General features: G+C 42.5%; 1 protein-coding gene across 1 annotated transcript in view; it reads right to left on the reverse strand.

Moving 5' to 3' along the window:
* Positions 1-891: 891 nt before the first annotated feature.
* LOC124799197 (glutamate receptor ionotropic, delta-1-like) overlaps positions 892-13,362 on the reverse strand; it is a 178,173-nt gene continuing 165,702 nt past the window's right edge. Inside the window, exon 9 of the mRNA XM_047262731.1 lies at positions 892-1,005. Within this exon, the coding sequence (XP_047118687.1) occupies positions 892-1,005 (114 nt within the window). The remainder of the gene's footprint in view (positions 1,006-13,362) is intronic.

Here is a 13,362-nt window from a genome sequence, read left to right on the forward strand (position 1 = left end):
CATACCAAGTTTCTTCACTTAGTCTCTGTACAAAAAGGTTTATTTGTTTGCTAGTGAATTGCTTCTTTTACAAGTTCCTCTTTCTCAGTTGTTTCACTTGGGGTGTGCAAAGCAATAAACTGTGCATAGTGATCACTGAAGCCAGTATTAAGATTTCCGGCACATAAATTGTGATTTACATTTGTGTTTATTAATATCTGATCAATTGTTGAGCTAGTTGTTGGTGTAACTCTTGTAGGAGAGTCTATGGTGGCTTTTATGTTATATGTTTCCAGTAGGGTCATCAAGCTTTGCTGGTCTTTTGAGATTTCTTGAAAATCAATATTAAAATCTCCACATATGATCACTGTTTTGTTGAAGTTTTTTATAGTATTTAAAGCTGCTTCTAGTTGGTGACAGAAATCATTTAAGTTCCCATCAGGGCTCCTATATACACAGATGATTATTAATTTTAATGCAGAGAGTTCAACTGTGGATACTTCAAAAATTTTCTCTTCAGCTAACAGTTCAATGCATTTTATGTTACAATAATCAATGCCACCTTTAACAAATATACATGACCCTCCATGACTGGATGTAATTCTAGAAAATGATGAAGAAAGATTGAAGTCTGCAAGTTTTGTGACTGACATTGCATCTTTAGGCAGCCAGTATTCAGTTATACACACTACAGAAACGTTTTTTAGCTCATCAGTACATAAAATTTCAACTTCACTTAATTTGTTTAGCAATGATTGGACATTTTGATGAATCAGCATGAAATTAAAGGGTTTGTTAGGCTTTGGCATATTGTTAGACTTTGGCATATTTAATTGATCACTTACCTTTACCCTGTCAATAAAAAATCATTCAGGTGTGCTGGAAGTACTGCTTTTCTTTTCCCGACTGCACCTATTCTTCTATTATCATCTGCAGCAGCATTTTCTTCTGTGTCTGGTTCCCCTGGTAGTTGTTCAGCTGCTGCACCTGCTGTTGATAATATTGCTGCTGGTGTTTGAGCTGGGTCTGCAATTGGTAGAGCTGTTACTGCATTCATTGTGCCTGAATATTGGAGGCACCTAGTTCCTTCTTTTGTTGTTGATGTTGGTGAGTGAGGTCTTGCTGGCGTTGTTTCCTTCGAATATTTGGGGGGCCAATCCAGGATGATTTTACTTTTGAGTGTTTGATGCCTCTTGGTGATAATTTCTTCAATTTTTCCGACGAGCAGTTTAACATGTCTTTCTGGTTTTTTATTTGTTATTTCTTCCATGTCTTCCCAAAAGTTATTCACTTCTTGTGGTTTATTCCTGTTGTGATTGTTTGTCAGTGCACGTTCATGAATGATTGTGTATCTTTTGTTTCCTGATCTTAAGGTTAGTGTAGAGTTTCTTTCTGACACTGAACTGAAATCTAAGATGTTGTCTATGACTGATTTGTGAACCTCAAATCCTGTGCCAAATATTTTTAGTGTTTCTCTTCTGACAGCAGGTTTTCCTTTGTACATCCTGTAGTTTTCTGTGTTGAAGTGGTTTTTGCCTGTGAAATATATATCTTGTCTTGCGAGCATTTTGATGTGAAAATTTTCCAGAACATTCATGAGCCATTGGAGTTTGCCTTTGTTGACCAGTGTATTTGTGTTGAGCATGCCAATATAGTGTTTGTGAAGAGGTTTCAAGATGCTCCTATTCTTCTCCTTCTGATGATGTTCTCGGGTTTGATTCCCCGTCGGGTTGGGGATTTTTCTCTGCCCAGAGACTGGGTGTTTGTGTTGTCCTCATCATTTCATCATACTCATCATCATTCGTGACAGTGGCTCAATTGGACTACGTAAAAAATTGGACTGTGTAAAAATTGAGACTTTGTAGGGGCACTGATGACAGTGCAGTTGAGTGCCCCACAAACCAAACATCATCATCATCATGTTCCTGGTCCCCTTCATCTACATCTACATGGTTACTCTGCTATTCACAGTAAAGTGCCTGGCAGAGGGCTCAATGAAGCAACTTCAAGATGTCTTTCTGCCATTCCTCTCTTGAATGGCGAGCGGGAAAAACGAACACTTAAATTTTTCCATGCGAGCCCTAATTTCTCTTATTTTATTGTGATGATCATTTCTCCCAATGTAGTTGGGTGACAATAGAAGGATTTTGCAATTAGAGGAGAAAACTGGTGATTTAAATTTCTTGAGAAGACCCTGTCACAACGAAAAACATCTTTGTTTTAATAATTGCCAATCCAATCCACATATCATGACTGTGGCACTATCCCTCCTATTTTATGATAATGCAAAAAGAGCTGCCCTTCTTTGAACTTTTTCGATGCCATTCATCAGTCCCACCTGATGCGAATCCCACACCGCACAGTAATACTCCAGAATAGGGTGGACAAATGTGGTGTAAGCAGTCCCTTTAGTAGACCTGTTGCACCTTCTAAGTGTTCTGCCAGTGAACCACAGCCTAGAATCTGATTACCAGGAAAGTGCAGTGTATTTACTGGGGTCTGGGGCAGCACATATTTTTCCTGTTGAAAAAATCATGACGATACACCTCATGTAGATTGTGCAAAGTGCTTCCTGTGAATCTTCTTCTGTCCTGTCTATTGTTGCAAATCTTCATCCTTTCAATGGAGTTCTCAACTTTGTACAAAAAAAAAAAAAAAAAAAAAAAAAAGGTTCACAGGGGCGACCAGGACTGGAGAGTATGGAGGCAGCACAGCTATTTCATTTTTTTGTGCAACAGCCACGCACCAACAAAGATGAATATGCAGGTGCATTAATGTGATGCAAGAGCCATGAATTGTCTTGTCACATTTCAGGCTGTTTCCTTCTCACATTTTCTCACATGTGTTGCAACACGTTCCAATAGTACCATCGATTATCTTTTTGTCCCTGCATGAATCCATAATGAAATAATCCTTCAAAGTCAAAGAAAACTATCAGTACGGGTTTGACATTTGACCCGACCTGACAAGCTTTTTTTGGCCTTAGAGAACCCTTCCCGAGCCATTGTAAAGATTGAACCTTCATTTCAACATCATAACCATAGACCCATGTCTCATCACCAGTTATGATCCTCTTAGGGAACATTTCATTCACATCTGTATGGTCCAAAAGCTCTTCACTGACTGCGAAGCTAAGGGCTTTCTAGTCTTGACTTTGACTCATGTGCCATGAGACAAACTTGCTGGCAACACAATGCATTCCAAGGTGTTGCGTCAGGATGACATGACATGATCCAACTGAAATGTTACATTCTTCTACAATCTCTCAGACAGTCAGTCTCAATTGGTAGGCACAATTTTGTTGATGTTCCTGACATGAGTGTCATCAGTAGATGTCAAAAAGCATCCTGAATTAGGGTTATCTGTTACTTCCATCCAGCCATTTTTAAACCATATGAATCATTCATAATGCTGAAGATGGCTTACGCACTCATCACCGTAGGCTTCCTGCGTCGTTTGGTGTGTCTCTGTAAAACGTTTCTTGAGTTTCATGCAAAATTTAATGCAGATGCATTGCTCCTCTAACTCTGCCATCTCGAAACTTGTTAACTGTATGACACAATGTGCTACTCAATACAGCACTGAACAATAACTAACAGTGATACGACAATGAATCTTCTGGCAGTTACACATTAAACTTAGGAATTTGCGGGGGTGCCAACTGCATTTCACACCAACAAACCATTGGTGTGAAATTATGAATGTACTGGCCAACAATTCTCTCTCATTATTTACAAGGGATATTTTTAAAAATAAGACCAAAATTTTAATAAGAAGAAAATTACTGAAAATAATCATTAAAAAGTATTTTAGTCCATTTACACATACTTTTACCTATTATTCTAGATAATTTCCATTGCTGCTCGAACATTTGTCACACTGCTCAACAAATTTTTAAATTCTGACATCAAAGAATGTGCCACCTGTGAGAAACTCAACGCATGAGTGCAGTTTTCACTTCTCAATCACTGTTGAACCATTGGCCACCAAGAAACCAGTTTAAGTTCCAAAACAAGTGAAATCACTGTGTGCAGGACCAGGACTGTAAGGTGGATGATCCAGTTATTCCCATCCAAAATACATGACTGGGCCTTGTGTTTATGCAGAAATATGTGGCCTTGCATTATCTTGGGGCAACACCTCACCAGAAGACAGTAGGCCATGCTGCTCGTGTTGTATGGCATGTCACAGTTTCTTGTGCTCAAGAATGAAATTACTGATTGTATCTCATAGCTGACAGGAAACTCAGTTTTCTTAAACACTGTAAACTTCTGCACTCAGAACATAGACAAACAATACAGCTGCAAAAGATGTCTAAATATGCAAAAGATGCTGGAAGCAGATGCACAAGTGCACTGCAGTGATTGTGTGTCATTCTCATTCACAAATGGACCTTATTTTAAAAAATACCCCTAATAGTTTTTTTAACTGAATTGCTATTTTGATTCGGAATTTGATTTTAAAATATGATTTGATTTTGGTTCTTTATCTTAACACATGCAGAATTCTCAACAGAATTAGTAACAAGCAACAAAACTAACTGCTAAATCTAATTTCATGATGAAAGGATAATATCATATGTTATCAAAAAAGTAAAAACAACTTACAGCCTTGGAATTATCGATTCTGCCATTTACACCCATATTTTAACACTTAAATTATACGTCACTCATTTCCGAAAAGAGTTACGTTACAAAAGGTATAAAACAATAAAATAGCTACAGAACAGTGTTTCATAAGATTAGCATGATGAAGGCTCTCTAAATTTCAATACTTATGTTAATGGCCTGTCAGTTAACAGTAATTGTAACATCATGTGACCTAGTTATTTGTTCTCCTTTTTGTACATTTTTTGGTGTCCAAACCTATATTATTGCTAGTAAAGATATTCCCTCGTCATCTGATGTTCTGAAAATAATAAACATTCACTGAAAAATTCAAATCAGTGATTAACAAATATTACTCAAAAATAATATTGTACCAGAATCAGCTGCTATGAAAACTTCTATTATTATCATTAATTTTAATTATTACTAGTTACCATCAGATACAAACAGATAATCATTTATAGTATTTATGTGGATGATGTATCTGACTCTACACAACATGCAAGACATTAGCCTCTCAACAGCTTTTGATATTGTTTCCACAATATAGATACAGATGACATTCACTTTGTCAGACTGCATCCAGAAGAAGAAACCTTATTTTAAAACAAATTTGTGTTCTAACAAAAGACAACTGTAACTTTATTATATGAGAAAGCATGAACACATTGGAGACAGAGTGCATACTACACACAATACACAAGTAGCTGGTGGAGCCTTGTGCTCTGGCCTATATAGTCATTAGTTCTAAATAGGGGTGTAGCTGTCAGGCTGCACATGCAACTGCTGTCATATTAGCAAGCCATGTGGCCTCTGGTGGCTGAATCGAGCACAAACTTCATGCATGAACTATGAAGTGGCACACACACAAATTTGATAGTTACAGCACTTCTCTTCCTTTATGAAGAAATGACCACTGTGCTCACGTCCATATCTTATGTCGTTGTCATAGTCATGCGACACTGCCACTGGCCACTGGTGCATAGGGTGGAAGTGGTGTGAACACCAACAGGTACAGTGCCCACCCCTGTGAGAGACCATATGATAGGACAGGCAACATGGCATAGTTTCCATTTCCATGACCAAGTCTGGAGGCTGTGGTGAGGATGGCTGTACAGGTGGTGCTGGTTGCAATGGAGGCAGCAGTGGAGGATGTGTCAGCAGCAACAGTGTGGGATCTGGAGTTCCGCTTTGCCCCCCCCCCCCCCTCCCCTCTCCCGACATCTGAAGGGGCACCTACAGCAGAGGAGACCTTTGTGAAGACATTGGCAGTGGTGGCAGAGAAGGCGAGGGCACCGGCCGTGATGTCAGAGACATGTGGGTGGCTGGAGGATGTGAGAGTGGCAGAAGTACTCCCAGTGCGCAGCTGCCCATATGAGGTTGTAGCTGGTCAGGGTGTCATGACACCCTCCCATCAGCAATGTGGACAACATAGAGGCATCAGCCTTGATGACTCCTGACGATCGCTGGCACTCATTTTCGTCAGTGGCCAAAACTGTGAGCTCATACAGCTGTGCCAGGCCAGAAGCATTGTGGCGCCGGTGTCAGCAGATGTCTTGGCATCGGTTGATGTAGATTGTGACATTCGCCTGCTTCACTTCTTTGTTGATAGTCCTCAATGTCGACGTACTGCATTGTTATACTGGCTGAAAAATAGGAGGGGAGGGGGGGGGGAGGGAGTTCAACACTGACTACTGTAAATGATGTAGCCAAAAGTTGCACAGTTACATTTCATAGTTCTTTACTTTCACTGTTCACAATCACTCAATATTACACAGTTATATGGCCACTTCGCCACTGGTTAACTTTTGATAAGCCTTATTAATACGTTGCAGGCAAACATCAGCATACTGCTGCAATAGTTTTCTGCTGAACATCTATGAGCAGTAAATACCTAACCACACAGTTCACAGTTACTGAAGAATAATAAGATGCATATGACACTAATTCTCAAATAAATTGAACAGACACTGTCATTGTTTTAACACTCAGCCTATTGGTGTTATATTAATTCCACTGTTAAGTTAATGAATTATTGTTATGCTAACTGATACAGACTTCCGGTCTGAAAATCAACTGTGGACTGACTGTCTTGGGATCAAAAATCGAGCTTTTATATGTCCCACAATAACAGGTACTGAAACAAACCTGGTAATTATTTTGGAATTAATTAATGTTTTTGAATAGAGCCAAATAAATACTTAAAGAATCCTTCTTCAAAATGTTTATAATTAGTACAGAATTTATACTTGTTTATAAATCAACAATAGAATTTAAGTCACAAAACAATTACTGATGTCACCCAATATAAAAAGTATTAACTAGGAATGGTCAAGATAAATTAGGAAATTAATTACATACACAAAACTAAGCACAAAATTAGACCTGGTACTATACTCCAAGACTGAGGGACAACCTTTCTCTTTTATGGAAATGCAGATTATATTCATGCATGTTAAAAGCAATTAGGCAAAAAATAAAAATAAAATAAATTTAAGGAGGCAGATGGCAAAATAAGAGAGGAAGTAAAGAGATCCCCACTTGCTTCATCACAAGATGTAGCATAGTCTGCACTGATGGCTGTGGAGCAATTTGCCAGACACTTATCTCCAATGGGGGTCAATCTATAGAACCCAGGAACCAGTTAAAAGCCACTTCCAGTGACACATCTGAAACATATTTTTTCATCTGAGTCTTAAATGTTTTACTAGTCTTTATGCTTCCCCATTTGATTGAGGGTGGAAAAGAGGAGCTGTGACATGGAAAACACCACTCTTTTTTACAAAAATCTTCAAATTTCTGAGGTATGAACTGGAGGCCACTGCCTGTAACTAACAAATATGGAAAACTTTCCAATGCAAAAATTTTTGAGTGAGCTGAAATTCTTGCTGCCATAGAACTATACAGACAATGCACCACATATGGAAACTTAGAATGTGCATCAGTTATAACAAGCCAGTAGAAATTCATAAAAGATCCCACAAAATCTGCATGAATTCATTCCTAAGCACACTGTGGAGATGATGATGGTGACAAAGATGTATGGGGGTGTCAGAGGGGGGGGGGGGGGGGGGGGGGAAGATAGGTGGGACATTGTGGGGAGGCTGCAATAACTCGCACTATTTCTCCATTAGTGCCTGGCCAAAAAACAAGCCTGCGCACTAACGCTTTTGTATGTGATGCACCCAGTGGTCCACAGGAAATAAACGAATAACCTCACACTGAAAGTCAGATAGGAATACAACACAGGGAGCAGTGTCCTCTGTAGGTAACAGCAAAACTCCATCCCAAATGCAAAATAATTTCTTAAAGGATCAGAAGCAGGCCGGGAGGTTTTTCCAGCCAACCGTGTTGCACAAAAGAAAAAACTTTCCATAGAATCCATGGCAATGGCAGCTGTAATTTTAGTGCTCGAAGTAGAAGAACCACTAACAACATTTTGAGTTGCCACATCTAAATGAAAATGAAGTAAATCCTCGTTATCAACTCTGGATCTGGACTAATCATCAAATGCAATAACACATCAGCATTTGCATGCTGTGCCACAGGTCAAACATATATCTCATAACTGTATCATGACAGGCAAAGGGTCCACTGCTGTAAGCAACCCTTTGTCCAGCAAGGACACCAAAAGGTTGAAAAGAGACACTAGTGGTTTGTGGCAGGTGATCAAGTGAAACATAGACCAGTGTAGAAAAACGAAATTTTTTTAGGGCATTGCTAAAGTTTCTTTCTCTACTTGAGAATAAAGCTGTTGTGCTGAATTTAAAGTTTTAGAAGCATATGCAGTAGGGCGTTCTGATCAGTCTGCATACTCAAGAGTGAGGATGGTGGCAGGGCTCAACTGGAATGGATCCAAGGCTAACACAAGATGCTGGCCTGCCTGAAAAGTGAACAAACAAGGGGCTGACTGCAGGCTAGATTTAAACAACTTGAATGCCCAGTCACAACCCAGGTACCATTGATAGGAACATTTTTACGTGGTAACACATGGAGTGGTTGTGCCACAGTAGCAGTGTACAGTATGAATTTGTGGTAGTGTGCAACTTTACCTAAATATGACAGTAATTCCCTTGAGACAACACAACAATAGCATCAGTACACGGGTGCAATGGTTTAGTACCAGCAGACAACACTTCAAAACCCCATTAAATAATAGATGTTTGAAAAAACTTTGTCTTGTCCAGATTGCACTTTAACCCTGCTGACTGGAAAACAGAAAACCCACTTTAACCCTGCAGACTGGAAAACAGAAAACAGAGCATGAAGGTTCTGCAAATGTTGCTCCGTAGAGGCACCAGACACTACTACGTCATCTATATAGTTGACGCACCCTGGCACTGACACAATAAGTTGCTCTAAAAAGCATTGAAAATAGGTGGTGCACTTGCCTCACCAAAAGGCAAATGCTGGTATTGATAAAGCCCAAATTGTGTATTGATAACTGGAAGATGTTTAGTTTCCTCGTCTAGCAGCAGCTGTAAAGGGGCATCTGCTAAATCGATCTCTGAAACATAATGGCCCCCTGATAATTCTGCTAACAGCTCATCAGGATGTGGTGAAGAATAAGTATCAATGACTGACTGTGCATTAATTGATTTTTTAAAATGACTGCAGATATTTAATTTACCAGTAGGGTTCTTTTTTTTTAAATATCAACAGTGGTGTTGACAATTCAGTGGAAGAAAGGGGTTGAATAACATCAAGGGGTTGTAGCTGATCTAATTCTGATTTTATTTTATCCTGTAAAGTTACCAGTACTGGGTGGGCCTGAAAAAAAGGGGAGCGGGCAGACTGTTTCATCATAATATGAGCCTGAAATTCCATTGTATAACCTGGAGAAAATGAAGAGTAAAATTCAGCACAGAGAGCATCTAACTGTTGATATGGAACTTGATCAGAAACCAAATGTACAATCATTGTCATCAATGGAGAATCCAAAAAGTTTAAAAGCATCCAAACCAAATAGATTTTCAGTGAAAGTGTTGCCCACAACTCGGAATTTTGATGAACAAAGCACAGTCTTATAAATCACAAGTGCAGAAAACCACTTCTTATAACTCACCAGCTTCCATGACACGGAAGCCAGAGGGTGAGAATCCAAACACACATAAGTTTGAGAATTTATCAGCGTTTGCTGCTGCACCCATGTCCACCAGCATACTCCGTGGTTTGTTAAACACACGTACTTCAGTGTATAGCTTGCTTGGAGACACTGACACTGCTGACACAGTGTTTGTTATATCCTAGCCAGTAATGCCACCCGAGCCCGCTGCCAAAAGGTTGGCAGCATCAAAGTCCGGACGCCGTCCGCATAAGCAGCGCCAGCGAGACAGGAAATCGCCGCAAGTCTGCGCGCGCCACCGCTGGCTTCTGGTTTCTTAAGTGCTGGAGTCGCGAGCGCTAGGACAGTTCTGTATTCGCCGCTCAGTTGTATACTCGCCACCGAATTGTGTACTTGCTAGTCAGTTGTGTGTTCATCGCAGCAGAGTTGTTGTTTGTCGTCAGCCGATGCTGACCTAGCCGCTCCGACTCGAACTAGACAGATTTCTGTGGACACGGAGTTCACTACTGTGTTTCTGTATCTTCGTTAATAAAGATAAGTACCGACTTTTATTTAATCAGAGTGTTTGGGTTTTTCACCTTTCTGTTCACTGTTCCAGCGGACCAGTCGGCCCGCTATTAAAAGTGTGGCGGTGACTTCGTAAGCCGTTTCTACAGCGAATTGTTTGTCGCTACGAACGCCGCCACAAAACTGGCGATGAGGGCTTCCGAACTCGTGTGCAGGGCTGGTTCAACTTGTTTCTGGTTATACTAATTATAGCGATAAAATTTTTGGGGCTGGTTTAATTTGTGTTCACTATGTCTGCCGAATTACAACAGTTGATCTTGTTACAGAGTCAGCAAATACACTCCTGGAAATTGAAATAAGAACACCGTGAATTCATTGTCCCAGGAAGGGGAAACTTTATTGACACATTCCTGGGGTCAGATACATCACATGATCACACTGACAGAACCACAGGCACATAGACACAGGCAACAGAGCATGCACAATGTCGGCACTGGCACAGTGTATATCCACATTTCGCAGCAATGCAGGCTGCTATTCTCCCATGGAGACGATCGTAGAGATGCTGGATGTAGTCCTGTGGAACGGCTTGCCATGCCATTTCCACCTGGCGCCTCAGTTGGACCAGCGTTCGTGCTGGACGTGCAGACCGCGTGAGACGACGCTTCATCCAGTCCCAAACATGCTCAATGGGGGACAGATCTGGAGATCTTGCTGGCCAGGGTAGTTGACTTACACCTTCTAGAGAACGTTGGGTGGCACGGGATACATGCGGACGTGCATTGTCCTGTTGGAACAGCAAGTTCCCTTGCCGGTCTAGGAATGGTAGAACGATGGGTTCGATGATGGTTTGGATGTACCGTGCACTATTCAGTGTCCCCTCGACGATCACCAGTGGTGTACGGCCAGTGTAAGAGATCGCTCCCCACACCATGATGCCGGTGTTGGCCCTGTGTGCCTCGGTCGTATGCAGTCCTGACTGTGGCGCTCACCTGCACGGCGCCAAACATGCATACGACCATCATTGGCACCAAGGCAGAAGCGACCCTCATCGCTGAAGACGACACGTCTCCATTCGTCCCTCCATTCACGCCTGTCGCGACACCACTGGAGGCGCGCTGCACGATGTTGGGGCGTGAGCGGAAGACGGCCTAACGGTGTGCGGGGCCGTAGCCCAGCTTCATGGAGACGGTTGCGAATGGTCCTCGCCGATACCCCAGGAGCAACAGTGTCCCTAATTTGCTGGGAAGTGGCGGGCGGTCCCCTACGGCACTGCGTAGGATCCTACGGTCTTGGCGTGCATCCGTGCGTCGCTGCGGTCCGGTCCCAGATCAACGGGCACGTGCACCTTCCGCCGACCACTGGCGACAACATCAATGTACTGTGGAGACTTCACGCCCCACGTGTTGAGCAATTCGGCGGTACGTGCACCCGGCCTCCCACATGCCCACTATACGCCCTCGCTCAAAGTCCGTCAACTGCACATACGGTTCACGTCCACACTGTCGCGGCATGCTACCAGTGTTAAAGACTGCGATGGAGCTCCGTATGCCACGGCAAACTGGCTGACACTGACGGCGGCGGTGCACAAATGCTGCGCAGCTAGCGCCATTCGACGGCCAACACCGCGGTTCCTGGAGTGTCCGCTGTGCCGTGCGTGTGATCATTGCTTGTACAGCCCTCTCGCAGTGTCCGGAGCAAGTATGGTGGGTCTGACACACCGGTGTCAATGTGTTCTTTTTTCCATTTCCAGGAGTGTACAAAGTCTGGTGGAAGCAATCGCCAAACAAGCGGCTAATCCTCCAACACAAAAGGAACAAGCACAGGCAGCACCACCTTTCCGTGCTTTTGATGCATCAAGAGAAGAATGGCGAGATTATTTCGCGCAGTTGCAGGCGCACATGACAGTCTACAAAATCACAGGTACTGAGCGGCAGCTTTATTTAATTTCCACTGCAGGCGTGGAAGTCTATCGACTACTTTGTAAGTTGTTCCCGGAATCCCAGCCAGAAGCTTTAGACTATGACGTTGTTGTTAACAAGCTTGCTGAGTATTTCGAGTCGCGAGTTCATGTGGCAGCAGCCAGATTCAAGTTCTTCAGATTAAAGAAACTGCCACATCAATCTAACAAACAGTGGTTAACAGATTTAGGGGGCCTCGCCCGTCAGTGCCGATTTAATTGTGTGTGTGGAGCCTCCTACAGTGATGTCATGCTACGAGACGCTATTACTCAAAACATTGCAGATTCTCGTATTCGTGCTGCTATCTTCAAGTTGCCTGACCCGTCATTAGAGACTGTGATGAACATCATTGAAGCCGAAGATACGTTTGACTATGCTGAGTGTGAGTTAGATCAGCCATGTATTTCTCAAATTGCCTGTGCTAAGCAAGTTCTGTCACGCCCGCGGCCCCACCGGCAGAGTCAGACTGTAAACACTAGCCGGCCGCGTCATGTTAAACACATTCGTCAGCCGCGTGTGCAAAATGATAGAGTTAAGTCTTGCCCTAAGTGTGTTCTTGCTCATCCTCGTGAACGTTGCCCGTTAAGAAACGCGGTTTGTCACTTTTGTCAAAGGAAAGGACACATCCAGACTGTTTGTTTGCGTAAACGCAAGAACAATTCTAGTGCTGCCCAGCCCATGGATATTCATGTTCTTCAAAGCCAGCCCGCCCAGAAGGTCGCGTTTAAAGACTCTTCCACGGTTCGTGTGGGTAATAAACTTGTTCGCAATAAGCCACCCACCCAGCCCTCTGCTATGCGACCCAAGCGTAATTCAAACGCTGTAAAACGTAATGTACAGACTGCAAGTGAAGCGGGAGTTGTTGTTCCACCCGCCCAACCCACGAGTTGTCGTAAGCAGCGAACACGCGCTAAACGCGCTGATTTTGTGTCTTCCGCCTCCACTGCACCGATCCAGAGACAGTGTAATAAACTATTTGTGAAGCTACGCATCCAGGATAAGACCTTCAATTTTCAATTAGACACTGGTGCGTCTGTGACTCTCATAAATAGTGCTACGTATGCGGCTATCGGCCGCCCTAAACTTTCAGCGGCAAAACATTCTTTGGCTACTTATAGTGGAGAACAAATTCCTGTGTTAGGTGTATGTAGCGTGCCAGCCACATTCCGTGGCAATACAAAAACAGTTTCATTTACAGTGCTCCGCGCTACAGACAGTGTAAACATTTTCGGATTAGACTGTT

Source organism: Schistocerca piceifrons, chromosome 5 (assembly GCF_021461385.2).
Source record: "Schistocerca piceifrons isolate TAMUIC-IGC-003096 chromosome 5, iqSchPice1.1, whole genome shotgun sequence".
NCBI classification, from domain to species: Eukaryota; Metazoa; Arthropoda; class Insecta; order Orthoptera; family Acrididae; genus Schistocerca; species Schistocerca piceifrons.